Genomic DNA, 23,431 nt, shown 5'->3' with positions numbered 1-23,431 from the left:
TGGGGCCCTACACTTCAGGGGGACTGGGGTCCAGGGCAGCCTGGCACTGGCAGCAGCAGCAAGTGACCCAGTCCTAACTGGCTCCCCCTGGCCAGCTCCTGGCATTGCTTGGGGGAGGGGGCAGAAGCCGGAAAGAGGCGGGGCGAAGGCTTGGGGGAAGGGGTGATGAGTTCTGTGCGTTCTCCATGTATCTGGGAGAGCTGCAGGAATTGGATGGAGGAGCCCTTGGAGCCCAGTTACAGGGGTTCCCTCTACTTTGCACCCCTTCTGCTGAGGAGATATGGCTCCCTCCCGTCTGACACACACTAGGGTTCTTCTGGGCCAGGTGTCTCCAAAATACAGACCCACCTGAGCCCTGCCCAGGGGCTGGGTTGGAGCCCACACCCCCTAAAAGAGAAGGAAGCCGCATTCCATGCTGGTGGGGGGAGGAGTGGGGGTGGAGCAGGGGAGGAAGAGGCAGGGCAGGCTGGGGCCCTGTTGCTGGCTGCTGGGTGCCAGGCCCTGTGTTATCCCCCCAGGCTGCCCTGGACCCTGTGTCCTCTTGAAGCACAGGGGCCCCCCAAGAGTGGGGCAGTAACCCCAGTCCGTCCTATGGACGGGATGGCTCTTAAAATGTAAGTCCAAGCATTGGTGGAGCTGGGCCCCCGTTCCTGAATAGTGGGTGGATGGACATGAGCACCCCAGGCCCAGAGAACTTGCTGCCTATGCCTGTGTCTGGTTCTAGCCTGCGGTGGAGCTCCCTGCAGGGCTGAGGCTGCGCCTGGAGAGAGGGGGCTCTTGAGCCAGCCCTGCGCAGACTCCACGGCAGGGCGCTTGGCTCAGGCTGTCACAAGTGATCAGTGATGTTTGCAGCAGAGAAGGATAATTTGGTGCTGGCTCCGGGTGAAGAAGGGGGTTGGGAGCTGCCTACTGCTCAGCTTAGAGCATGGATGGATTTTCCTGCTCGTGTGTAGGTGGGTTGTGGAGCCACAAGACTATTGCGGGTGCGTGGCCTTGTGCTGGATCTACCCCTGTGCAAATGGGCTTCTCGGAGTTGGGTACAGAACCCAAGAGTCCAGACTTCCAGCCTCTCCCCCCCCGAGGCCCCCACTCCTCTCTCAGAGCTGGGATAGAACGCAGGAGCCCTGACTCCCAGGCCCTATTTGACCTGCTAGGACCCCCTCCCCAAGCTGCTCTAAAGCAGGGGAGGGGGTGGCTGTGCTCTTTGCAGGCTCCTGTTTTTGGTGGGAGGGGAAGGGTCTCCGGCAGGAGCAGCGTGTAACCCCTTGCCCTGGCTGCTCTCCCTACCAGCAAGGCTGATTTTCCCTCCCCTCCCCGTTTAAGGGATGTGACCCTCCCCCGTCCCATCAGCAGGGCCTGTCCCCTCCCCTGTTTGGGGGTGTGACCCCCTTCCTTCTCCCCGCCCCCAGGGGGGCAGGGCTGGCTCCGCTTCCCTCCCCGCTGGTTGCCCGGCCGGCCGGGCCGCGCCGTACCCTGCTGCCCTGCGGCTCCCCAGGGACCATGAGCCTCTTGCGGGACGTTTCCCTGCTGGACCCCCGGCTCCGCTATGAGCTGATCCAGCGCATCGGGGCGGGCACCTACGGCGATGTCTACAAGGTGAGGGGGCGCCGGGCGCACGGGCCGGGGGGAGGGGGGAGCTTGGGGTGGAGGTGCATGGCGGAGTGTGGAGGGGACCCTAGGGCATGGGGAGCTGGGGTGGGGGCAGGGGCATGGCAGAGAGCACAGGAGGTCTTGGGGAGCTGGGGTGTGGGGGGCATGGTGGGGAGCTGAGGGAGAACTGGGGTGTGTGGGGGGGCATGGCGGGGAGCCAAGGGCTGAGGGGGAACTGGGGCATGGCAGAGCACAGAGGGGGGCCAGGGGCATGGAGAGCTGGGGTGTGTGTGGGGGACATGGCAGAACACAGAGGGGGTCCTGGGGCATGGGAAGCTGGATCAGTGGTCCCGTGGAGCAAAAGAGCAGGTATGTGAGGCTGGAGAGATGAGGTGGGGTGCATGGCAGCCCAGGAAAATAAGAGGGGACACTGGGGCCAGCGAAGCTGGGTGGGAGTTGCAGGAAGCTAGGGGATTTCCTGGCCTTTGGGAGGTATGTGAGTCCATGGGTCTGGGGACACTGGAGGGAGAATCATGTGGCCTGGGGATGGGGAGTAACCTAGGGGTTTAGGAGCTGGGATACAGTGGGGTATATGAATGGGGGAAATGAGGGCCCAGGCGGGGGTGCTCAGGGGAGGGCCTGGCCAGCCCAGGATTCAAGGGGAGACTAGGGTGGATGAAGGATCTTAGAGTATTTCGGGGGCTCCTAGGGAATTGGGGTCAGAGATTCAGGGGGAGCTAGGGGATATATGGGAGTTGGGGTGTATGGAGGGCAGGGTTGTGTGGGGTTGTGCTAAGGGCAGGGGTGGGTGCACAGGGAAATCTAGGGGCTGGGGGCGCCTGGCAGGGTTTTTGTCCTGGTAGAGCAGGACAGCAGTGGCTGGCAAGACCAGCTTGATGCATGGGGGGCATGACCCAGATACCTGCAGTGGGGTTCCTGTGGGTTGCCCTGGGTGGGGATTGTCTTTTGGACAAGGGGTGGGGGAGTGTCCTGGGGGTGGATGGGGGAACTGCACAGGGCATTCTGAGGAAGGGGCTGATGTTCAGGTCTGAGGGGGGCATGCTGTATGTGTGGGGAGGTTACAGGCATGGGGGGCTGGTGAGGAGTTGTGCACAGGCAGAAATGTGTGGGGGAGCCCCGTGAGGGGTCCCTGGGGCGCTGTCAGAAACTCAGACCTCTGCATCTGGCACTTCATTGCCAGACCAGGAAGGTGTGAGGGGATGGAAGGGAAACTCCTAAGACAGGGAGGGCCCCCCTCGAGAGAGCTCCAGTGCATGGAGTGACCTGTCCTGGGTTTGAGCAGAGGGGCTGGGAGCCAGGACTTCTGAGTTCTACCCCAGGCTCTGGGAGGGGGGGGAGTGGGGTGTAATATTTGCTGGAGTGGGGGGCTGGGACCCTGGACTCCAGGGTTCTAGCCCCGGCTCTGCCGGTGGTGCAGACTTAGCTCTGCCTGCACTTGGGGAATAGCCCCGATTCAGCAGCCTGTGAAGCCAGCTCCACCACTGAGCATTGCCAAGCATGAGCTGGCATTTGCATCAGCTAATGAGGGTTAATTCCCAAGGCTTCCTTTGCCCCCTATACCCGAGGTACCATGGCTGTGGCTGGCCAGATCTGAACCAATGTCAGGCCATTTGGGGGGATCTAATGCTCATCCTTTCCAGGCAGTAGGGCCACCAGAACCCTGTGCTGCCAGCTGTTTCTGTGCCACCATTATGCTGACTCAAAGGTGTCATGCAGCTGGGGTTGCGTGGGGTAGACAGGCTCTGTGTCCCTTGCCTGCTGGGCCACTCATAACACCGCACGTCCCCCCAGAGCTGGGCCTGTGAGGGTAGCTCCGAGGCTGAGATCTGCCAGGGTCAGGAGTGAATGAGTGGGGCCAAGAGGCAGCCACTGCATGCTCAGACTCAGAAATTGGTTTTCTTTGATGGAGGAAATGAGGACACAGAGCCCTGAGAATGGGGAACCTGGTACTGGGGAGAAGGAGAGGCACAGAGCCCCTGACATGGGGGGGCATGGGGTACCTGACATGTGGGCACAGAGCCCCTGGCGTGAGAGAGGGGGAGTTGCAGGGGGTCCCTGTGATGGAGGCGCTGGGAGGGTGGCCTCAGGGAGTTGTGGTGGGGCCGGAGAGAGGCAAGAAGCTGGGGTGGGCAATGCGCTGGGCCTACAGTCACTGTGAAGCCTGTGCCCCCTAGTGCTCTCTGGTTTGAGAACCACAAGGGCCCAGCCCTCCTACACAGCCTGGGCACAGACTCCCCCCTACAATGCGTGCCCCGCCCAGGTCTGCGAGCCAGGTGGGAGCAGAGCTTTGAGAGAGAGACGTCCAGGCTGGGTCCATAGAGGCCAAGTGCTGGTGAGTTCACTGCACTGTGGTGCATGCGGCTGGGAGCCAGGACTCCTGGGTTCTGTCCCCAGCTCTGAGAAGGGGGTAGGGTCTGGCAGGTTAGACCAATGGTTCTCAATCAAGGGTATGTGTACCCCTGCGGGTACGCCAAGTTCTTCCAGGGGGTACATCAACTCACCTAGATATTTGCCTAGTTTTACAACAGGCTACATAAAAAGCACTAGCAAAGTCAGTACAAACTACAAAATTCATACAGACAATGACTTGTTTATTCTGCTCTATATGCTAGCCACTGAAATGTAAGCACAATATTTATATTCCAATAGATTTATTTTATAATTATATGGTAAAAATGCAAAAGTCAGCAGTTTCTCAGTAACTGTCCTGTGACACTCTTGTATTTTTAGGTCTTATTTTATAAGCAAGTAGTTTTTAGGTGAAGTGAAACTTGGGGTACACAAGACACATCAGACTCCTGAAAGGAGTATAGCAGGCTGGAAAGGCTGAGAGCCACTGGGTTAGATGGGGTGGGAGCCAGGACTCCTGGGTTCTATTCCTGACTTTGCCACTTAACTTGGGCATGTCAATTCCTCTCTTGGTGCCTCTGTTTCCCTTCCCATCCTGTGTCTAATTAAATCGTGAGCTCTTTGTGGCAGGAACTGGTGCTCACTGTCTGTGCAGTGCCTGGCCTGATCTCAGTCATGGGGACTGTTCAGGGCATAGACAGGTAGTTCTTAGGGGTGTATTATGCCCTACCGGTCCCTGAGATTGGGGGTTGGGGGATTGCTGGGAGTCAGGACACCTGGGTTCTTTCTCTGACCCTCGGAGCCTGTGGGGTATAGTGGTTTAGCACGGGTAGGGTGACCAGACATCCCGATAAAATCGGGACTGTCCCGATTTTTAGTTCTTTGTCCTGCGTCCTGACCTATGCACAGTCGGGCCGCCATTTGTCCCGATATTGCGGCTTTGGCCGCTCTGGCAGATTTTGGGTTTTTTTTTTGCTTTCGCAACTTGGCTCCGGCGGTTTTTTCTTTTTCTTCTTTTTTCATCGGCAACTCCGCTCCAGCCGTCTTTTGTTTTTTTTTGCTTCCCCATGTGTCCTGATATTTTGTCCGTTTCATCTGGTCACCCTAGGGGCAGGGGCTGGGTGTCAGAACACCTGGGTTCTATCCCAGCTCTGGAAGGGGAGTGGGGTCTAGTGGTTAGAGCATTTCCCTCGCCAATGCTCTTTAGAAAGCTGAAATCATGAATTCCTCTCTCCCTCCCCCACACACCTTGTGCAGGTGCAGGGCTCAGAGCGATAGAACAAGCAAGAGACATGGGGAGGGTGAAAAGGAAGTTGCTTAACGTCAGGGTGGAGATGGCGTCTGTGCTGTGGCGTGGCTTAACTTGTGTCTGTGGGCTGGGGTGGGCACCTGGCCTTGTCATGCCTGTGCCCTGGGGAGGGGGCTTCAGAGCCCCCTGCCCCCACCCCAGCCCTAGACTGCTGGCACAGGGAGTTCACATCCTGTCTGTCTGGGCATCAGCACAAGGGCACTTTGCAACATGCCCTACCTGCCGCAGGGCTGGGTGTCGGAGAGCTCAGCTGGGAGGAGGAGGTATCTGTCTCTTCCCTCCCCCTGACCATCTGCAACTAGGCCCCAGGATGGGGTGGAGTTGGGGGCAGGAAGCACTGGGTGGGGCGACTGGGGGGATCAGCACCGGAAACCCGGAACAAGGCTGTTTTGGTGTCAGAAACCACAAGTGTGAGCAGGGGAGAGACCCTGAGATTGGAAGGAGGGGGAGAATGTGGGTGGGGGACGGATGACACAACAGAGGCTCCAGATCTGGGGATGAGGTGGGCAGGGAGAGGTACCCTCTCCTCAGGGGGGAGGTGGGGTATTGGGCTGGGAGAGATGGGCCCTCAGGTTGGTTGGAGGAGAGGTGGGAACTGGGCTGGGGGGATCCCAAACTCTGGGGTTCAGGGAGGGGGTACAAAGTGGAGTCCAGGCTTCTGAGCCTCAGACTCAGAAATGGGGTTTGGGGGAACTCCTTGCAGAGTGTATCTAGACCCAGACTATTTGGGGAGTGGGGATCCTTCTGCACTAGGAGGCTGGGGGCAGCTCTGGGCTCTGAGAACTGAGCCTGCCAGACAGCAAGGTGTGTTGAGGGGGGTCTGGGCTGGTAATGGGGGGTTACCAGCCTGGGGAGCGGGGTGATGGCTGCATCTGGGAGACAACCCTCCCCCTGCAGCGCAGAGGAGGGTGTGGGGCACTGATCTGGGAAGAGCTGGATCCCGAGCCGCCCCCGCCCCCCCTCCCCCCATAGGTGCGTAAACAGCTAATGCTGAGGCCTCTGCAAGTGATGGCCCCTTCCCTGTTCCTAGGCCCGGGACACCCAGACAGCAGAGCTGGCTGCCATAAAGATCATCAAACTGGACCCAGGTAAAAATCCAAACGTCCCCCCAAGAATCACTGCTCCAGTGGTCTCCATATCACCCCCAGGGCTCACCCAGAATCACTGGCCTAGTGTGTCTCTAAATGACCCCTAAATTGCCCAGGTCTACCCACAAATAGGCCCTGAGACTCACCCTCGTGCACCCCCAAATTGCCCCCAGTATCACCCCCCCCAGTGCTCCCCCCCAAGTGCTTACCTTTGGTCCATAAGGAACAACCTGTGACCCCCAGACCTGCCTGTCCCTTAGCCTGTTTAGCTCCTGGTGCTGCCTGGGCCTCCTGTGGCAGGGGGTTCCATGGTGAATGGGGAGCCCAGCAGCCGACTTGCAGGGATTAGCTCTTGTGGAGCTGGCTATGTCCCTGACACAGCTCCGTTGGGATGATGCCCACAGCCCCCAACTCCCTCCCTGACACCCACAACTCCTCTCATTCCCAGGGGATGACATCAGCTCCATCCAGCAGGAGATCACAACGCTCAGGGACTGTGGGCACCACAACGTGGTGGCGTATTTCGGCAGCTATCTCAGGTGAGACACGCCGGGGGCGCTGTGCTGCAGGGAGCTGGGTGGGGAGCTTTCCCCGCACAGTCAGTGCAGCTCTAGGAACAGATCACCTCAGCTAACTCCCTTCAACAACCCCACCACCACCCTCAGCATTTACATGATTTTGCTTCACTTCCTGTGCAAAACTTGGTGTCAACAGCTCCATCCCAGAGAGGGCTGCATCTCAGCGCTGTGCTGACATCTCCTCCCTTGCTCCCTCAGGAACGACCGTCTCTGGATCTGCATGGAGTTTTGTGGAGGAGGATCCCTGCAGGAAATCTACCACAGTGAGTCCCTGCCCTGGTGTAACTAGAAGCAGGGAGGGAGGGCTGTGGCTGGGAGTCAGGATTCCTGGGTTCTTTTCTCCACTCCTCTTCCAGGGACAGAAACCAGGACTTCTGACTCCTAGCCCCACTGCTCTCACCCACAAGGTCCCACTCTGCTCCCAGAGCCGGAGTCCTGGTTCCCATGTTATCTGACACAGGGGGACAGAATGTCCTCTCATCAGGATGTTGTAAAAGAGGCATCTGTTTCACGTTCTGGTCGGTTTCCCTTCCTGTTTTCAAAATGCCTCTGGTTCCTGGTCCTGTGGGGGTTGGGGTGGATAGGAGGAAGTGAGGGGCAGGGGGGTAGATAGGAAATGGGGGGCAGGCAGGGGGGTGGATGGGAGGAAGTGGGGGCAGTGTTAGAACATGGGGAAGGTGCTGAGGCAGAAGCCTGATGTGTTGGATTGTGTGTGTGGGATATTTGGGGGGCTGTGGGGGTGGAGTAATTGGGATGTTTGTAGCTGGGTATTGGAAGGGGTTGTGGGGGGTGTATTTGGGGACTGGTTGGATTGTGGCAGGAGAATAGTGACCCCCCCCCCCCCAGGTGTGTATCTGTCCACGTCTGTACGTCTTTTCCAGCCACAGGCCCCCTCTCTGAGAAGCAGATTGCCTACGTGTGCAGAGAAACGCTGCAGGTGAGTAAACAGGGAGCCAGGGGTTAGATTGGAGGCTTCAAAGCCTCTGCTGGGCATCCCCCATTTGGGGGCACGTGAGATTGGGGATGAGTGCCTGATGGACACCTGGGCTCTGTCCCCAGCTCTGGGAGGGGAGTGGGGTTTGAGGGTGGTGGGGAGGTGAGCTGGGAGTCCAGACACCTGGGTTCTCTGCCTGGGGCTGTGTCTGACGGGGCCTGGGCCAGGCAGGAAGTCCTTGTTTCCCGTCAATTGCCCTGCAGCTTCCTCTGTCCCTGGTGGCAGGAAGAGATGTGTGAGTTGCAGCACAGCCACTAGCCTCGTCACCATGGATAGGGGGGCACAGGTGGCTGACGCCTCCTCCCTGCGTGGACCAGTATCCTCCCCAGGGTCTGGGAGGTCAGTCTTGGGGGGCGTGTGGCAACGTGCATGGATGGGGGGACACTCAGAAGGTCATTCCTCCCCCTCCAGGGCCTGAGCCACCTACACGCCAAAGGCAAGATGCACCGGGACATAAAGGTGAGACCCCTGGGCCCATCCAGGGCCAAATCCCCTGCTACTCCCCTGGATCAGACCCAGGGCCCCATCCAGCCCCAGATCTTGCCCTCCCCACCCCGGATCAGACCCAGGGCCCCATCCAGCCGCAGATCTCGCCCCCCACACCCCAGATCAGACCCAGAGGCCCATCCAGCCCCAGATCCTATCCTACCCCCCAGATGAGACCCATGAGCCTATGCTTGGGATCATTTTTGATTATTAATCCCCTTTTCCCAAGTTAACACCAACAGGACCCAGGCAGCTGACTTGGCCCTTCACTGTGGTAACATGCTGCAGCATGTTGTTCCCAGGGTTAACAAGGGTAGTGGAAGAATCCCACTGGCCTTGAGGAGGGAAAAGATCAGAGTGACGTTCCCCTCCCTCCTTCACCAGCCCCTTGGGTTCATCTCCAGAGCAGGCTGCTTTAGCAGGGGAGGTCGCTCCAGTGGAACAGTGGTTCTTCCCCCACTGACACTTTCCCTTTTCTGGTGCAGGGAGCCAATATCCTACTCACCCTCTTTGGAGATGTGAAACTGGGTGAGTTACCTGCTCTTCCTCCTTCCCCATAGAAACCTTGGATCCCTGTGTGGGTGGGGGGAGCCCAGGGCTGGGACACCGGAGGGTGTGTGTGTCAGGACAGAGGGGCACTGGCAGAGTTGGGAGTCGGGGAGGAAGTCCAGGGCTAGGATAGCGAGTGGCTGTGGGTTAGGACTGGGGGGCTCCAATGGGGGGTGGGGAGAGCCCAGGACTGGGATAGTAGGAAACTGAGAGTCAGAACTGAGGGGCACCAGTGAAGCTGTGTGTGCCCACCTGTCTGCCATCCTTGGTGGTGACTAATGACCCTTGTGCCAGGTGCTGTACAGACCCGCAATATGCATATGAGGTCCCTTCCCCAGAGTGCCTCTTAACGAGGGTTCCTGTTCCCCTCCCCCACCTCCTGTCTTGCAGCGGATTTCGGAGTCTCAGCTGAGCTGACAGCATCAGTGGCAAAGCGGAAGTCCTTCATTGGGACCCCCTACTGGTACCTCACACCCCCACCCTCGCCCCACTATCCGCCAGGGGAACCTGGTGGGAGCAGTGGAGTGAACTGGCCACTTCAGCCTATCTCACCGTCGGGACACCCCATCTGGGGCTGTCTTGGAGTCTGGGGTGTCTCTGGAGGAGGGGTTTGATGGGGTGCGGGGAGGCAGCATCTTGGTGTTCGGAGTGGGGGGGTGGAGGAGGGTGTGGCGCCTGGGGGACATGGGGGTGCTTTGGAGTGCCCAGCAGGTGGGGAATTGGGCTGGGAGGCAGGGAATGGCTTCTGATGGGGCAGCTGGTGAGCTGAGTCTGATACCTGGGTCTCAGGGATGGCTTGGCAGGTGTGTGTGGGCGGGGGATGTCATGGGTATAGCTGGATGCCTGGGTCCCCTTGAGGGGTGGGAAGTTCATGAGTATGGCTGGATGCTAGAGTCCCATTTGTATGGCCTGGTGTTGTCTGATTGGTCTGTGGACCCTCCCTTATCTAGGATGGCCCCTGAGGTGGCTGCAGTGGAGAAGAAGGGCGGCTACAACCAGTTGTGTGACATCTGGGCCATTGGCATCACAGCCATTGAGCTGGCCGAGCTGCAGCCCCCGCTCTTCGACCTTCACCCCATGAGGTAAGAGGGCAAAGAGTGGAGCACCCCCTTGGCATGGGCCCAGCAGGTCTCTCCTCTCCCCACAGGGAGGAGGTGACGCGAGTGCAGTGGGAGCGAGGAGAATCGGGTCGGGCTGCTGGAGGCAGAGTTGGGTGCAAGAGAAGATCTCCCCCCTCCCGGCTCTGTCTGTCTCCCTCGCAACCCTTCATGTTCTGGTTCTGTCTGTCTGGTTCTCCTGCCCCCTGATCTCTCTCTCTGCAGGGCCCTGATGCTCATGTCCAAGAGCAGCTTCCAACCCCCGAAACTGAAAGATAAAGCTCATTGGTGAGTGTTGCTGCAGGGAGCAGGGCAGGAGCTGGCTGGGCGGGGGAGTTACTCCAGCCACGGCCTCTCTCTGCAGGGGGGTGCTATAGGGAGTGGGGCAGGAATGCTGGGGTTGGAGGGTGAGGATTCTGTTTTAAAAGTGACAGAGAATTTGGGGGGCTTGGCAGGGCTAGGGGGTCTCCAGAGGGACCTAGGGGGATTTGCTGATTCCCCCTTTGCGCCCCCCATCCAGGTCCCCAGAATTCCACCATTTCCTCAAACTGGCCCTGACCAAGAACCCCAAAAAGAGACCCACAGCGGAAAAACTGTTACAGGTGAACCGGCGGAAAGGGGTGGTGGCTGAGCAGGGGGGTAATTGGAGTGAGGAGTGTGGGAAGCATTGGGGGTGGTGTGGGAGAAGCTGGGGGCTATAGGGGGGACTACTGGAGTGGGGGGCAGGCTGTGAAGTGTCGGGGGAGAGAGGTCAGGGCATGGGGCGTGGGAGAACTGGGGGCAGTGTGTGTGGCCGGGGGTTGGGATGTGGTGTGTCTCTGGGGAGGGTTTGGGGGTGGGGAAATGGGGCATGCTGCATTGGACAGCAGGGGGCTGTCTGGGGGGACCATTTGTCTCCCAGTTTCAGCACCATGACCCCTGTCCCCCCAGCACCCATTCACCAGCCAGCCCCTTGCCCGCATCCTGGCCACTGAGCTACTCGACAAGGTTAACAGCCCTGACCTGGCTGCCCCTTCCCTGGACGACGGAGACTTTGAGGTACCTGCCCTGGGGGAGACTCCAGGCCTGCCCATTATGCCCCTGCCCCTTGCAGCCTCCCTGGGCACTGACCCACCACCCCACAGCCGGCTCAGCTCAGTCACTAGGGCCGGTTACCATGACAACCAGCCAGTGGTGGGGGCAGCCTGGCTCCGATGACTCCCCTGTCCCAGTGCCCAGCTCCCCAGCCATGAAACTGAAGCCTGTTGCCCAAGATAATGGCGGGGGGGGGGGGGAGGGAGTTGCTAGAAATGGCCCTGTCCTGAGGTGGAATTTGACCAGCGACCGGGCAGCCCTGTGCACCATGCTGCTCCCAGTGATGCTGCCCCGCTCTGGGGATGCATAGGACTGGGTTTGTTCAGTCCCTGGGGGCTGCCGAGCTGGCACTTACCCCGATCAGCCCCCTCCACCGTTACAATCCAGCCCCACACCACGAAACCAGCTGGGCCCAGTTCTGTGAACTGGCTGGGAAGAGGGGCCAGGGGTGAAGTGGGAGAGTTGGGGGCTTGAAATGGACTATCAGTAACTGTTCCCCATCTCCCTGCCCCCTCCCCCATCCTGTCTGTGTGTCCCCCAAATCTCCTTGCCCCCTTTCTTCCCCCACACTATTTCCTATAAGGCTTACGACATCTTCCCAGACAAAATCCACTCCCATGGGGCACATGGCCAGGCAGAACGGACTCTCTCCGAAATCCAGTGTAAGTCACCCCCAACTGGTGTACCCAGATCCAGGCACCCTAGCACAGTCACTACTCACCCCCACATGCTGTTTATTCAGGGATCCATTGCATGGCGCTGAGATGCAGCTGCCTCTGGGGTGAGGTGTGGGGGCATTTGAACAGTCACACAGCAAGGCTACAGAACAGCTTAGGGAAGAGAAGATGAATCCTGAATCCAACTGGGAAGGCTGGGCAAAAATAATGGAATCTCCCAGAGCTGGGATTTGGCCCGGATGCCTGGGTTCACAGGATCTTCAAAAAGCAGGAGTGGTTAGCAGCAGGGCTGTTTGCCTCACCCCTAAATTACAGTGGATGCCTCCCGTTAGTCCTAGCTGCTCTGGAGCCCAGGGGGAGAATGGAGTGTGTCTCAATCAGCAGATGAGCCAATTTGTATCATTTGATTTTCAGTTAATCACGTTAAATTCGGGCCGCCACTGAGAAAAGAAACAGAACCATATTGTGGTTTGGTGAGTGGAAACCCATTAATTCTTTGCCTCTCCCAGCGGGGGGTGCTGTGGGGAGCGGGGAGAGAGCATTAGCTGTGGGGGGAGCTCCCAGCTATTCTAGCCCTGGCCTCTCCCAGCAGGGGGTGCTGTAGGGAGCAGGGCAGGAGATGGCTGTGGGGGGAGCTCCTGGCTATTCCAGCCCTGGCCTCTTCCAGCAGGGGGTGCTGTAGGAAGCGGGGCAGGAGCTGGCTGCATAGGGAGCTCCCAGCTACTCCATCCCCAGCCTTGGCTAGCCGTGGGCACTGTGGGGAGCAGGTAACTCCATATGGGTTACAAGTCTTCTCCTTCCACAGAGGGAAGAGGAGGATGATTGGACGTTGCTAGGCGCTGAAGAGTAAGTATCAGTCCGGGGAGGGGCGGGGAGGCCGGCCCGAGGGAGTCTTGGGTTCAAAGTTCAGCCTCCCCCATCCTGCTTGGAAGTGTCGCATCATGGGGAGGGGGTACGGGGAACTGAGCAGCACTGCCTACTGGATAATCTGGGAGCAGGGGGGTTGATGGCTCCAAGTGCGGGTAGATAGGCAATTTAGTCAGCTCTAAGGATGGGGGTGGCTGTAATCCTGGGCTTCCAGTGTTGAGCACTGGGCTCTAGTGGGTTGCAGCAGGGGAGGCTGGGAGTCTGGATTCCTGGGTTCCATCCCAGCACTGGGCGGGGAGTGGGGTCTAGTGGGTTGGGGAGCAGGTAATGTGTGGCCCGCATCCCTACTCCCTCTCCTTGTCTTTAGGAGTCTCCTGCAGTCTGTGGAGGAGGCGTTGGAGGAAAGGTAAAGCTGAGACTCCGGGGGGGGGGGGTGGTTAGAGTGGTTGGGGCAGGCAAGGTGTGTGTGTGTGGGGGGGGTCCTTTCACCTCCCACCAACCTGTAGAGATCAGGTCATTTCAGTGGAGGGGGCAGTAATGCAGAGTCCCTGCCCCCACACAGTGAGTTTCACAAGCATCCTTGCCACTCCCCCTTACAGAGATACGCCTGATGTGTGTGTGGTGGGGATTGACACGTGGGCTGTTTTGGGGGGTAGGGGCAGGGTGTGAACTCTGCTGACCCTGCACTTTACAGCTGCTTTGTATCTCCCCCTCCTCAATCTTGGGTCTGGACCATGGCAGGGATGAATGTCAGAGACCCCTGATGTCCCCTTGGAGACTCCCCACAGCAGGGAGTTCCTCCACCTCAGGGCCCCCACTTCTCTCTGTCTTTCCCTTACAGGAGTTTGACCATCCGCCCAGCATCTGGACAGGTAAGTTCTTCTACACACATCTCCCCGGGCAGCTGTCTGCCCTGGCACAAGTCCCCTCCCATTCTGTGACTCTCTCTCTGCCCAGGTCCCCACCCCAGAGGATCAGCCTGTGGGCCCTAACTGTGTCCCTGAGAATGAGACGGGAACAATCAAGAGAGCATCGCTATGGGACCTGATGAATTGGGAGCTGGGGGGCATGGAGACTGAGGGTGGCTCAGAGACCATGAGGAGACAGACCCCAGCAGGTACTGGGGTTTGACAGAGGATGGAGGGACTGGCTGGCTTAGAGGGGCAAGGAATGGGATACGGAGCCTTTGCCTCCAGGGCGTGCCAGCTCCAGGGTGGGGGACTGTCTGGCTCTTGGGTTGGGAGTGAGACACAGGAACTTTCCTCTCTAGGGGGCGCCGGCTGCATTCAGGCCCCAGGTCCTTAGTGAATGAAAGTTGTTCCCACCTGTGAGACAAGTTGGCTGGATCTTAGCCCATTGGTCCCTAACAGGATGGGGCCTCCCATCACACTGACCTCCTTACTGGCAGAGAGGCCGGGGGCTGAACAGGCTACTGGGGACTCTGCTTCCCTCACACGATGACCCTAGATCGGGGGGCAGTGTGATAGGGGACTGGAAGATGGGGCCAGTGTGTGTGTGACACTCTGTGGAGGTGCCCAGAGGAGCCCCTGCCATGACATTTGCAGGGGATAACAGGGCTGTTTAAGCACCACAGTGTAACCCAGGCGAGGAGCAGGGATCTCCAGTGGGGCTGGGAGCCCTGCGGGGGGCGGGGGCGTTGCCACCTAGGAAGGAGGCTGCCAGGGCAGAGCTGTCTCTGATAGGTGGGTGCTGTGCGTGTTCCCCACTTCCAGGCAGCCCAGAGTCAGGTGACGTCCCACCCCCCCGGCACACTGGCTCCCTGGAGCCTGGAGCCTCCCTGCTCTCCATCGAATGGGCCACCATGAAGAGGAGGGAGGAGACAGAGGTAGGTGCGAACCACTCGGGGAGCAGGCCTGGGTAGAAATGTGGGGTAAGAGATTATGGGATGGCCTGGCGGTCATGGTGTGTAGGCAACAATGCAGCAGGACTCCTGGGTTCTATCACTTGCTCTGGGAGGGGAGTGGGGTCTAATGGTTAGATCAGGGGGCTGGGAATTAGTACTTCTGGGTTCCAACTTGATGTCTGGGTGTTGGCTGGTATCCCAGTGCTCTTGTTGTCTCTCATCTGGGGTGGCCAGCTCGGCATCCTTCTTTTGGTGGTGTCTGGTGTTGATTGGCTTTCTCTCTCTTTCAGAGATCTAGCTGCCATGGGTTGCCCCCCACCCCCAAGGTCCATGTAAGTGCCATTCCTCAGCATCTCCGTGCAGGGAGTGCTATAGACAGCAGGGTGGGAGCGCTGCCTGTTGGGGTTGCTCTTGGCTAATCAGGCCTGGTCTCTCCCAGCAGGGTGTGCTGTAGGGAGCGGGGCGGGAGTGCTGGCTATAGGGGGAGCTCCCTGCTACTCAGGCCCAGCGTCTTCCCTGGTCTCTCCTTTGCAGATGGGTGCTTGCTTTTCCAAAGTCTTTAATGGCTGCCCTCTAAAGATCAACTCAGCTGTGACGTGGATTCACCCGGAGACCCGAGGTAGGGCCCCCTGCCGCCCCGAATGCCTCCGACGCAGCTCTCTGCCTCCCACAATGTCTGTATTAACCCCATCTCCCACTGGCTGCTCCATCCGGGGCTGGGGGCAGGACGCTGATTCTCCTCCCACATTCAATTCACCGATGCACTGGTTCAGTTTCACCCTATGCCCTCCTGTTTCCCCACCACCCTTGCTGCACCCTCCAGCCTTTGTCATAGCTGAGCTGATCTGGGGACTTGATTTCCGCCCCCTCCAGTCCCTGGGTACCAGCTCTGAGCTCCCAGCCATTGGGCCGAAGAGGGGCATGTGGGTAGGAGGGGAGCAGGCACACTGCTGGCTTCTAAGTGGGTGCTGGGAATCTGCCCCCCACCCCACCCCCCAACCTAACTCTGGCTGGCCTTGTTTCAGATCAGTACCTGGTGGTAGGGGCTGAGGAGGGGATTTACACACTCAACCTGCATGAACTCCATGAGGACACCATGGAGAAGGTGAGATGCTTGGAGATAGGGGTATAGCTTAATGCTGTGGGAGCTCCTGGCCTCTCCCAGCAGGGGCCACTGTAGGGAGCAGGGCAGGAGCTCTGGCTGGGGCGGGAGTGCCTGGCTATTCCAGCCCTGGCCTCTACCAGCAGGGCGTGATGTGGGGAGCAGTGAGTAATGAACTAACTAAACAATGGGTAATATGGGCAGAGATAATGGCAGCACTGTGTGGAGTTTCCTGATTAAGTTGACTGAAGAGCTAACTGGTGAGGTGTCTGTCTGTGTCCTCCAGCTCCTGCCCCACAGGTGTTCCTGGCTGTACTGTATGAACAACGTGCTGCTCTCCTTAGCAGGTGAGTGAGTAGGGGAGGCACCAAATCTGGGCTTCCGCCCAGTCTGGAAACTGTACATTCCTTTGGCTACAGCTGCTGTGAGGTACACAGAATGTCATACAAGTTATCAAGGGGCATCACCCAGGGTTGGAGGAGCTGAGGCAACCCAGGGTGGGATGGCAGGGGACTGCAGGTCAGGATTGAGGGGCACCAGCAGGGCTGGATCTGAAGCCTGGGATGTCCTGGGGCTGTGGGTGGGGCTGCGGGGGCACCGGCAGGGATGGGTGTGGAACCCAGGCTGGGATGGCCGGGGCTGTGGCTGCGGGGGCACCGGCAGGGATGGGTGTGGAACCCGGGCTGGGATGGCCGGGGCTGTGGGTGGGGGTGAGGGACACCAGCAGGGATGGGTGTGGAACCCAGGCGTGGATGGCCGGGGCTGTGGCTGCGGGGGCACCGGCAGGGATGGGTGTGGAACCCGGGCTGGGATGGCCGGGGCTGTGGCTGCGGGGGCACCGGCAGGGATGGGTGTGGAACCCGGGCTGGGATGGCCGGGGCTGTGGCTGCGGGGGCACCGGCAGGGATGGGTGTGGAACCCGGGCTGGGATGGCCGGGGCTGTGGCTGCGGGGGCACCGGCAGGGATGGGTGTGGAACCCGGGCTGGGATGGCCGGGGCTGTGGGTGGGGGTGAGGGACACCAGCAGAGATAGGTGCAGTTCCCTGAGGATAGCACATTAGGATCCACCATCCCAGTATCTAATGCAGCTCTCTCTCTGCAGGGAAATCCTCCCAGATCTCCTCTCACAATCTCGTGGGCCTCTTTGAGCAGCGGAGGCAGCTGCAGAAGCGGCAGGTCCCCCTCTCCATTGCCACCAACCGGCTGACTGAGCGCATCATCCCCAGGTGCTGTGCTTGGCTCCGCATCTGAAACTCCACCGAGCCAGGAGGGAGTGATGGTCAACCCCCAGATGGGGCCAGGTGTCCTCGTGGCCCTGTAACTGGCCGCTTCAGGCTGAGAACCCCTCATGTTCCTTAGGGCCCAGTATCCCCTTGGATTAGATCAATGGGCCCCTCTTCCCCAGTGCCACCCTGGGTCCATCCAGGCCAGTATCCCCCATCTCATGTTTGCCATCCTGAACCAGACCAATGGGCCTGTCTACCCTGGTCTCCTGTCTTCATTTGCAGCATCTGCCGGATGCTTCATTTTCCAATGCTACTTTGGGTGGGGAAGCTCCTTCCTGACCCCCCGGCTGTAGTCAAGCCCTGAAACCTAACCTTCGTGCAGTGTACGATTAGCCTGTGGTACACTCTGCCACTGGCTGGCGCTGAGGCAAAGAGTGCAGTGAGTTTCCCAGAGGGACCGGGTGCTCAGTGGAGAATGAGAACAACCAGATTTAGACTAGCTCATGGTAACAAATTTGGAAGGGAGCTAAATCCTTCTGTTTGAAGGTTTAAGAAGATCCCTGTTAGGGATTAGGATGAGACCTTCGTGAGGACAGATTACCCTAATTGGCCTGATGTGGGGCTTCCTCTGAAGCCATTGTCAGGGACAGGATAGTAGGCTAGAGGGCCACTATCTGATCCAGTCTGGTGGCTCTTGTGTTCCTAAGAGTGCAGAATAACCGCCAGTCTTACCATGATGGGTGCATGGATACGTCTCACAATCCTAGCAGCAGCCGTGCTCTTCTCTCTGAAAACTCGCCCAACCTTCCTTCAACCCTCCTCCAGTTCCACTATCTTGTACTGGAGAGTTCCATGGGTTAACTGGCTGACAGTTCTCCCCTCAGGGTAATTGTGGGTGGGTTTGCATCATGCCTGGCTGTAGAATCCCCTCTCCACTCAGCCCCTCATCCTGCCCCTTTTTGTCCTCCGGTGGCAGCTCATTCCTTCCTTCTATTCTGTTCCTCCTCCCTGCAGGAAGTTTGCGCTCTCGTCCAAGATAGCGGATACCAAGGGCTGCCTCAAGTGCCGAGTGGGTGAGTGTGATCCTGACATGCAGCCAGGGTGCTTCCTGTAGGCTGGATTGCTGTCTCCCTGGGGACAGGGGAGCCCCTCAGCTGATTGCTTTCCCTCCGGGGAAACCTATTCACCTGCCTTGGTTGCCTTTCAGTTCGGAACCCCTATTCCGGCAACACCTTCTTGTGCGCTGCTCTTCCCTCGAGCCTGGTGCTGTTGCAGTGGTACGAGCCCTTGCAGAAGTTCATGCTGCTGAAGGTAGGTCCGGGGTGTGTGGGGGGGAAACGGGGTGCTGGAGCCACTGGTGAACCCAAGAGTCTCATTGACTCTGATGTAGGCCTGCATGGAGCTAAAATCTAGGGCACTGCTCTGGAGGGACGCTTGCAACACTTGCCATAGATTGGATGCTGCTCTGGTGGGGGAAACTTGCCAGGTCCTTTTCACTGATGGCACTGCCCTAGGGAAGCTCGCCGCATGGGAAAACCTGTTGCTGCTGAGATCTCAGCCTTCCCTCCCTCACCCCAGCACTTTCCTGCGGCCCTGCCTATGCCCCTGAGCCTGTTTGAGCTGCTTGTGGTGGAGACGGAAGAGTACCCCCAGGTGTGTGTGCGTGTTGTGGACCGAGATCAGCCGGGCCAGGAGTTGGAGTTTAATGTCCTCTCACTCAGCACCAACTCCAGCCTCAGCACTGAGCCCTCTGCAGGTAAGAGACACCCAAGTGGAGAATGGGACATGGGGCCTTTCCCCTCTAGGGGGTACCAGCACACATGGGCCCCAGGGTGGTGGGGGGGGATGAATGGCTGGCTTAGGGGAGGCAGGGAATGGGACTCAGAGCCTTTCCCCTCCAGGGGATGACAACTTGAATCTGGCCCCAGGGTGGGGAATGTGATTCAGGTCCTTTCCTCTCTGGAGGAATTGGTGGGCTCCTAGGGGAGGGAATGGGGTATGGGGCCTTTTCCCACTAGAGGGCACCAGCTCCCCTAGAGTCTCAATGCGTCTCTCCTGCTGTCATTGCAGATGGGGCTTCCAGTGTGGCCTGCCACGTGACTCAGATGGACAGAGACACAGTCCTCGTTTGCTTTGAGCGTAAGTCCCTCCTCCGGCGTGGCCCTCTCATTGGCTCAGCCTTGGCCACAGCTGGTACCGACTGCCTTGCTCTTTCTCCGCTGCAGGCTATGTAAGGACGGTGAACCTGTGTGGGGCCCCCAAGAGAGCCCTGGCCCCAGAACTGACCTTCAACTTCCCCATTGAGACAATTGGTGAGTGGAGGGAGGTCTCTTGGGGAGAGAGCTGCCACTGGTCTGCCCATCTCCCAGCCCACACTCCTGCCTGGCCTGGTGACCTCAGGAGCTGTCCAGCCTTCTGTTCCTCCAGCATTCTCCTCCCTGTCTTGGTAGCAGTGTCCTCCACCTGCCAGCTTCCCCAAGGTGGGGGTTGTCCATACCACCTGCTGCTCACCCCCTTCTTTCTGTCCCTCCCACCGCAGTGTGCCTTCAAGACAGCGTACTGGCCTTCTGGAAACATGGCATGCAGGGCCGCAGCTTGGAGGGCAACGAGGTGAGTGCAGGTCAGGGCTTGGGTGGATGTATTTCCCTATCTTCCCCAAAGAGGGGGATCAGACTCTGCAGGGGGGATTAACTTGGAGATGATGCATGGAGTTGGCATTGCTCCTGCTGGAGACTACGTGGTATAGGATCTGTCCCCTTCTCTCCCACCACCCTGGTTTGGGAGGGGGATGGAGATGCACTGACCCAGCAAGGATCTGGGCCAGGAGAACTGTGTGCTGATCTGACCCTTCTCCTTGACAGGTGACCCAAGAAATCACAGATAAATCCAGGGTGTTCCGGGTGCTGGGAGCCAACAGGTGAGGCCCCAAAGCGAGGATGCAGTCAGGGCAGGTGGCAGCAGGGAGTGCACCACCAACAGAGAATTCTTGTTCTGCTCTCTCCACCCTCTGATCAAGTGGTGTGGCTGCCCTGCTCCGGCTGGCTACCCCCAGTCTGTCTGTGCCATTGGTAGGAACCTGCTCTCTCCACCCTCTGATCAAGTGTTGCGGGGCTGCAAGGCTGGGACAGTGGGAAAATTATCGGGGGACTGGGAGACCAGGAGTTGTGAACTTCTTTTCCTTCCTCTTGCATGGGCTGGGTCACTTCAGTAGCTGGTCACCACCCTGACTCTCTATTGTGTCCATCCTGTGCCCCTGTTCCTGCTGGACGTTACATGACTGGGTGGATTTGCAGGCCTGTTTTGAGGATGCACGGGGCTGTGTCAGGGTTTGGGCTGCATTCTGGGGTAGCTGGAGGTTGCGTGGTGGATGTGCTGCATTGGGGGCTGGGTTTGCATGGCTGGGATGAAGTTATTCTATTCTATATATAGTCTTATACTGTGCTTCTCACTGCAGTATCAGAGCCAGTAGCACATTAGGCAGTGGTGGTTGTTCTCCCATCATCTTGCCAGGGGAGAAGCATGTGCAGGGAATGGCACATGCTTGGTTTGGTTGGGGTTTATATAATAAAATACTTCTGTGTTTATATTATAAATGGTGAGGTCAGAGAAATGTGCCCAGCACTTGAACCAAGAGTTGATTTTGCATGGTTGGGTTGGAGAGGCTGGTTTTGCATGGTGGCCAGGGTTACGTGGCTGGGTTTGGGGTACAATAATGGCTGGGGCTGGCTTTGCCGAGTTGCATTCCTTGCTTGGGTGCGGCACCTCTCAAGTCAGGTCGGGGTTACCAATCCTCCTGTTCTGCTCAAAATATGCTCTGACCATCGTCTCTCTACGTTTACTCATTGCTCTTGCCTCTACCTCTCCTCCCAGAGATATCATCCTGGAGAGCACGCCCACAGAGAATCCCTTGGCTCACAGCAACCTCTACATCCTAACGGGACATGAGAGCAGCTACTGAGCGTGCAGAACTGCCTTTCCAACATCCCGTGTAGACTGATGCAGAGTGGGTGGAGGGGGAAATCCTGCTGTGATGTTTAAACCGCTGACAGCTGAGAAGCTCAGTGGAGGCGCACAGGTAGCGGGAGCCTTGGGGAAATATTCCCATGAGTGCGGCCTGTCTTCTGCTGCGGGAATCCATGTCAGATGAGTTCTACTCTATAAACTCTACAGTCCACTTGTCCTATTGTCCAAAGTCTTCCTGAGATACCCCTGCTTTTCAGGAGTGTATGGAGAGATTCCCTCTCCCCTTTTAGGGCCAGCATCTCCTGAGACCGTTACTTCTGCAATAATTGACTACCCAGTCCAAAGACACCTCTGCAGTCTGTCTTGACTGATACCTGTGCCTGTTGAATGCTTCCCCCTCCCTCCCCGTTCTTAACCCTAAGAAGATGTCTTCTGAAGACACAGGGTGTGAGTGTCCTCCTCTTCCAGCTTCAACATGAAGACAATCGGTTTTCTAGTGGATGCATTGTGTTCCCTATGTAGCACTTAAGGTCCAGAAATCTGGCACACGCCTTCAGCTGCAAAAGGAGTGGGAAAGCAATTCTGCATCTTGTCATTCAAGGTGTGAGCATCGAGCAATGCCTGAGGTGGGACAAACCTATTGAATTTAATCAGTGGCTGGGATAGCTGTTTGACTATTTTGGTAATGGTTGTGCCGATTGCTTGGCTGGATGGGTTCTGATGGGGGATGAGTGGGATGGCTAGCTGGGCATCCAGATTGGCTGGTTTGAGCAGCTGGCTGGTGGCTTGGTTGCAGAGAGCTTGAGTGCTTGTTGGTTGGGTGTGGTGGTTGTTAGGATGAGATGAGTCCATTTGGACAGCAGGGTTTGTTTAGAAGTGGCTGGGGCAGTGCTTGGGTTGAATGGGAGGAAATATGTGTTTGGTTGATGGGGCAGGTACAGTAGCTAGGTAAGGGACTTGATTACTGAACAGGCCAATCGCTTGGTAGAGTGGGTGGCTGATTGGTGTAAGAGAGGTTTGAGTGTGTCTGCTATGGAGGGACTGGGTGCATGGCTGGCATGACTGGTATTTTGAGTGTGAAAAGATGGGTGGTCAGATGACTGCTTTGAAGTGAAGCAGAGTGCTTCATACTGGCAGGCAGTATGTTGCATTGGCTGGCTGCTAGGATGCCTTGTTCTTTTGCTACTTTGGAAACCAGTGCCAACCCCAAATGCCAGTGTGACAGAGACCAGGATGCTGGGGCCGACGGCTCTAGTAACTCAGGCAGTGGAAGCTTTCCTTTCTGTTTTGCTAATTTCTCTGTGGTTTTTAACTGAAAGCTGGAATTTATGGGTAAAAGAAACCAAACTTGAAAAAATATGCTATTTAAAAGATAAAGAGATATTAAACCTGTCTTTTGTTTGCTTGGTGTTAATTGGGTGAATCACTGAAGAGGGGAGAGCCACTGGGGCCTCTTTGGCTGTTCAGCTCCACTGCTGTTCTAGCTGTCCTCCCTAATCTTTAATACTGTCACCCCAATTGTTAAGGACTGGTCTTCAGTCCTGCCTGAAACCTCCTTCTGCCCTCTATGCCCCTCCGCCCCCTCTGCAGTTCTCACAGAGTGCCACCCAATATCATTGGGAGCTGGACAGGGAGAAGGAAAATGGAGAACTGATGTTTGTTTTGGGGCTGGGGTTATGCTCTCCTTGCAAGTGAAAAGCAGCCCCAGAGCAGGGAGTGGCTGGAGACAGAGAGGTTTTGTGGAAAAGGAGAAATAGCTGCTGAGCGGGGAGCCAGAAAAGAGAAGAGTGCACTAGATCAGCCCCAGGCTACTGCTCAGTTACTCCCATGCCCCTAACTGCAGCCAGGGGGGCCAAGGACTCCTGTGGGTGTCCCCAGGTCCTATCACCATGGTACCTATCTGGGCTCCTAACCTGCTCCCCCGAAGGCCCTGCCAGGTGCAGGGGGTGAGACTGGGCCTGAGCACGCTCAGCAGTGACTGCAAGGTGTGGCCCCTGCCCCCCTGCTGCTGGGCACATAGCCCTTGGTGGGTGCGAGGAGTTAACACCCCCCCCCGTCAGCTGGCAGCCTTCCCTTGGCCTAGCTCCCATGAGCCTCATGGCCCCCTAGCTGGGTGACTCCCAGCAGCCCCTGGGGCTCCTAGCATGTCTGTGGGGGGAAGGGGGGGGTCCTACTACAGCCCCAACACGGCCTGGAGCTCAGCTCGCCACTCGGCAGCCTGGATCGCTGCTGCCCTGTCACTCACCAATCAGAGAAGGAACGCTGCGTTGGTTGAAAGGCCCCATTCCCCAATCATGACCGCCCGCTCTGCGTATTGCCCAATGAGAGCGACCCTCCGCATTAACGTCACTACCAACCGCCCCCGCACAGTACGGGGTCTGCCAACGACCTTTCCAAAATCTCTCAGGCGCACCGCGCGTGTGGCAAGACACCCCCCCCAACCAACCAATCCCTACGCGGCTCGCCACCCCGAGCACCCGCCCTCCGTCTCTTCATCCAGTACCAACACGAATACTCAACAACGCTCCCGCCCACCGTGCCATAGAGCTAGTACCGCGCCTTACGTTCCCAGCCGACCAATCAAAACTTGTCTTTCC

General features: G+C 58.1%; 1 protein-coding gene across 2 annotated transcripts; it reads left to right on the top strand.

Annotated features, from left to right (window-relative positions):
- The first annotated feature begins 1,120 nt into the window (after positions 1–1,120).
- On the top strand, positions 1,121–22,227 carry MAP4K2 (mitogen-activated protein kinase kinase kinase kinase 2). Of its 2 annotated transcripts, XM_084633875.1 has the most exons (32): positions 1,121–1,596; positions 6,300–6,357; positions 6,806–6,896; positions 7,134–7,198; positions 7,817–7,872; positions 8,341–8,388; positions 8,901–8,943; positions 9,355–9,427; positions 9,915–10,046; positions 10,287–10,349; positions 10,582–10,663; positions 10,992–11,099; positions 11,719–11,797; positions 12,227–12,285; positions 12,618–12,658; positions 13,047–13,085; positions 13,521–13,551; positions 13,637–13,796; positions 14,413–14,525; positions 14,834–14,875; positions 15,078–15,162; positions 15,569–15,648; positions 15,932–15,992; positions 16,748–16,871; positions 17,886–17,944; positions 18,079–18,182; positions 18,450–18,627; positions 18,942–19,010; positions 19,097–19,183; positions 19,411–19,481; positions 19,733–19,788; positions 20,742–22,227. In XM_084633875.1, the coding sequence occupies exons 1-32, from the start codon at positions 1,501–1,503 to the stop codon at positions 20,827–20,829; spliced, it is 2,541 nt and encodes an 846-aa protein (XP_084490001.1). In that variant the 5' UTR covers positions 1,121–1,500; the 3' UTR covers positions 20,830–22,227. The 2 variants fall into 2 exon arrangements, with proteins under 2 accessions (XP_084490001.1, XP_084490002.1); XM_084633876.1 differs by lacking the exon at positions 6,300–6,357 and having other exon boundaries at positions 1,458–1,596.
- The last annotated feature ends 1,204 nt before the right edge of the window (positions 22,228–23,431 follow it).

Source organism: Lepidochelys olivacea (genome assembly GCF_965140295.1).
Source record: "Lepidochelys olivacea isolate rLepOli2 genome assembly, chromosome: 7".
NCBI classification, from domain to species: Eukaryota; Metazoa; Chordata; order Testudines; family Cheloniidae; genus Lepidochelys; species Lepidochelys olivacea.
Note: the sequence above shows the minus strand (reverse complement) of the source record. Positions and strands in the feature narration are given on the sequence as shown.

Coding starts and splice junctions, on each gene's coding strand:
- MAP4K2 (XM_084633875.1), top strand. CDS start 1,501: ATGAGCCTCTTGCGGGACGTTTCCCTGCTGGACCCCCGGCTCCGCTAT. Junction 7,199..7,816: donor CCTGCAGGAAATCTACCACA/GTGAGTCCCTGC, acceptor CGTCTTTTCCAG/CCACAGGCCCCCTCTCTGAG. Junction 13,797..14,412: donor GAGGAGACAGACCCCAGCAG/GTACTGGGGTTT, acceptor CCCCACTTCCAG/GCAGCCCAGAGTCAGGTGAC.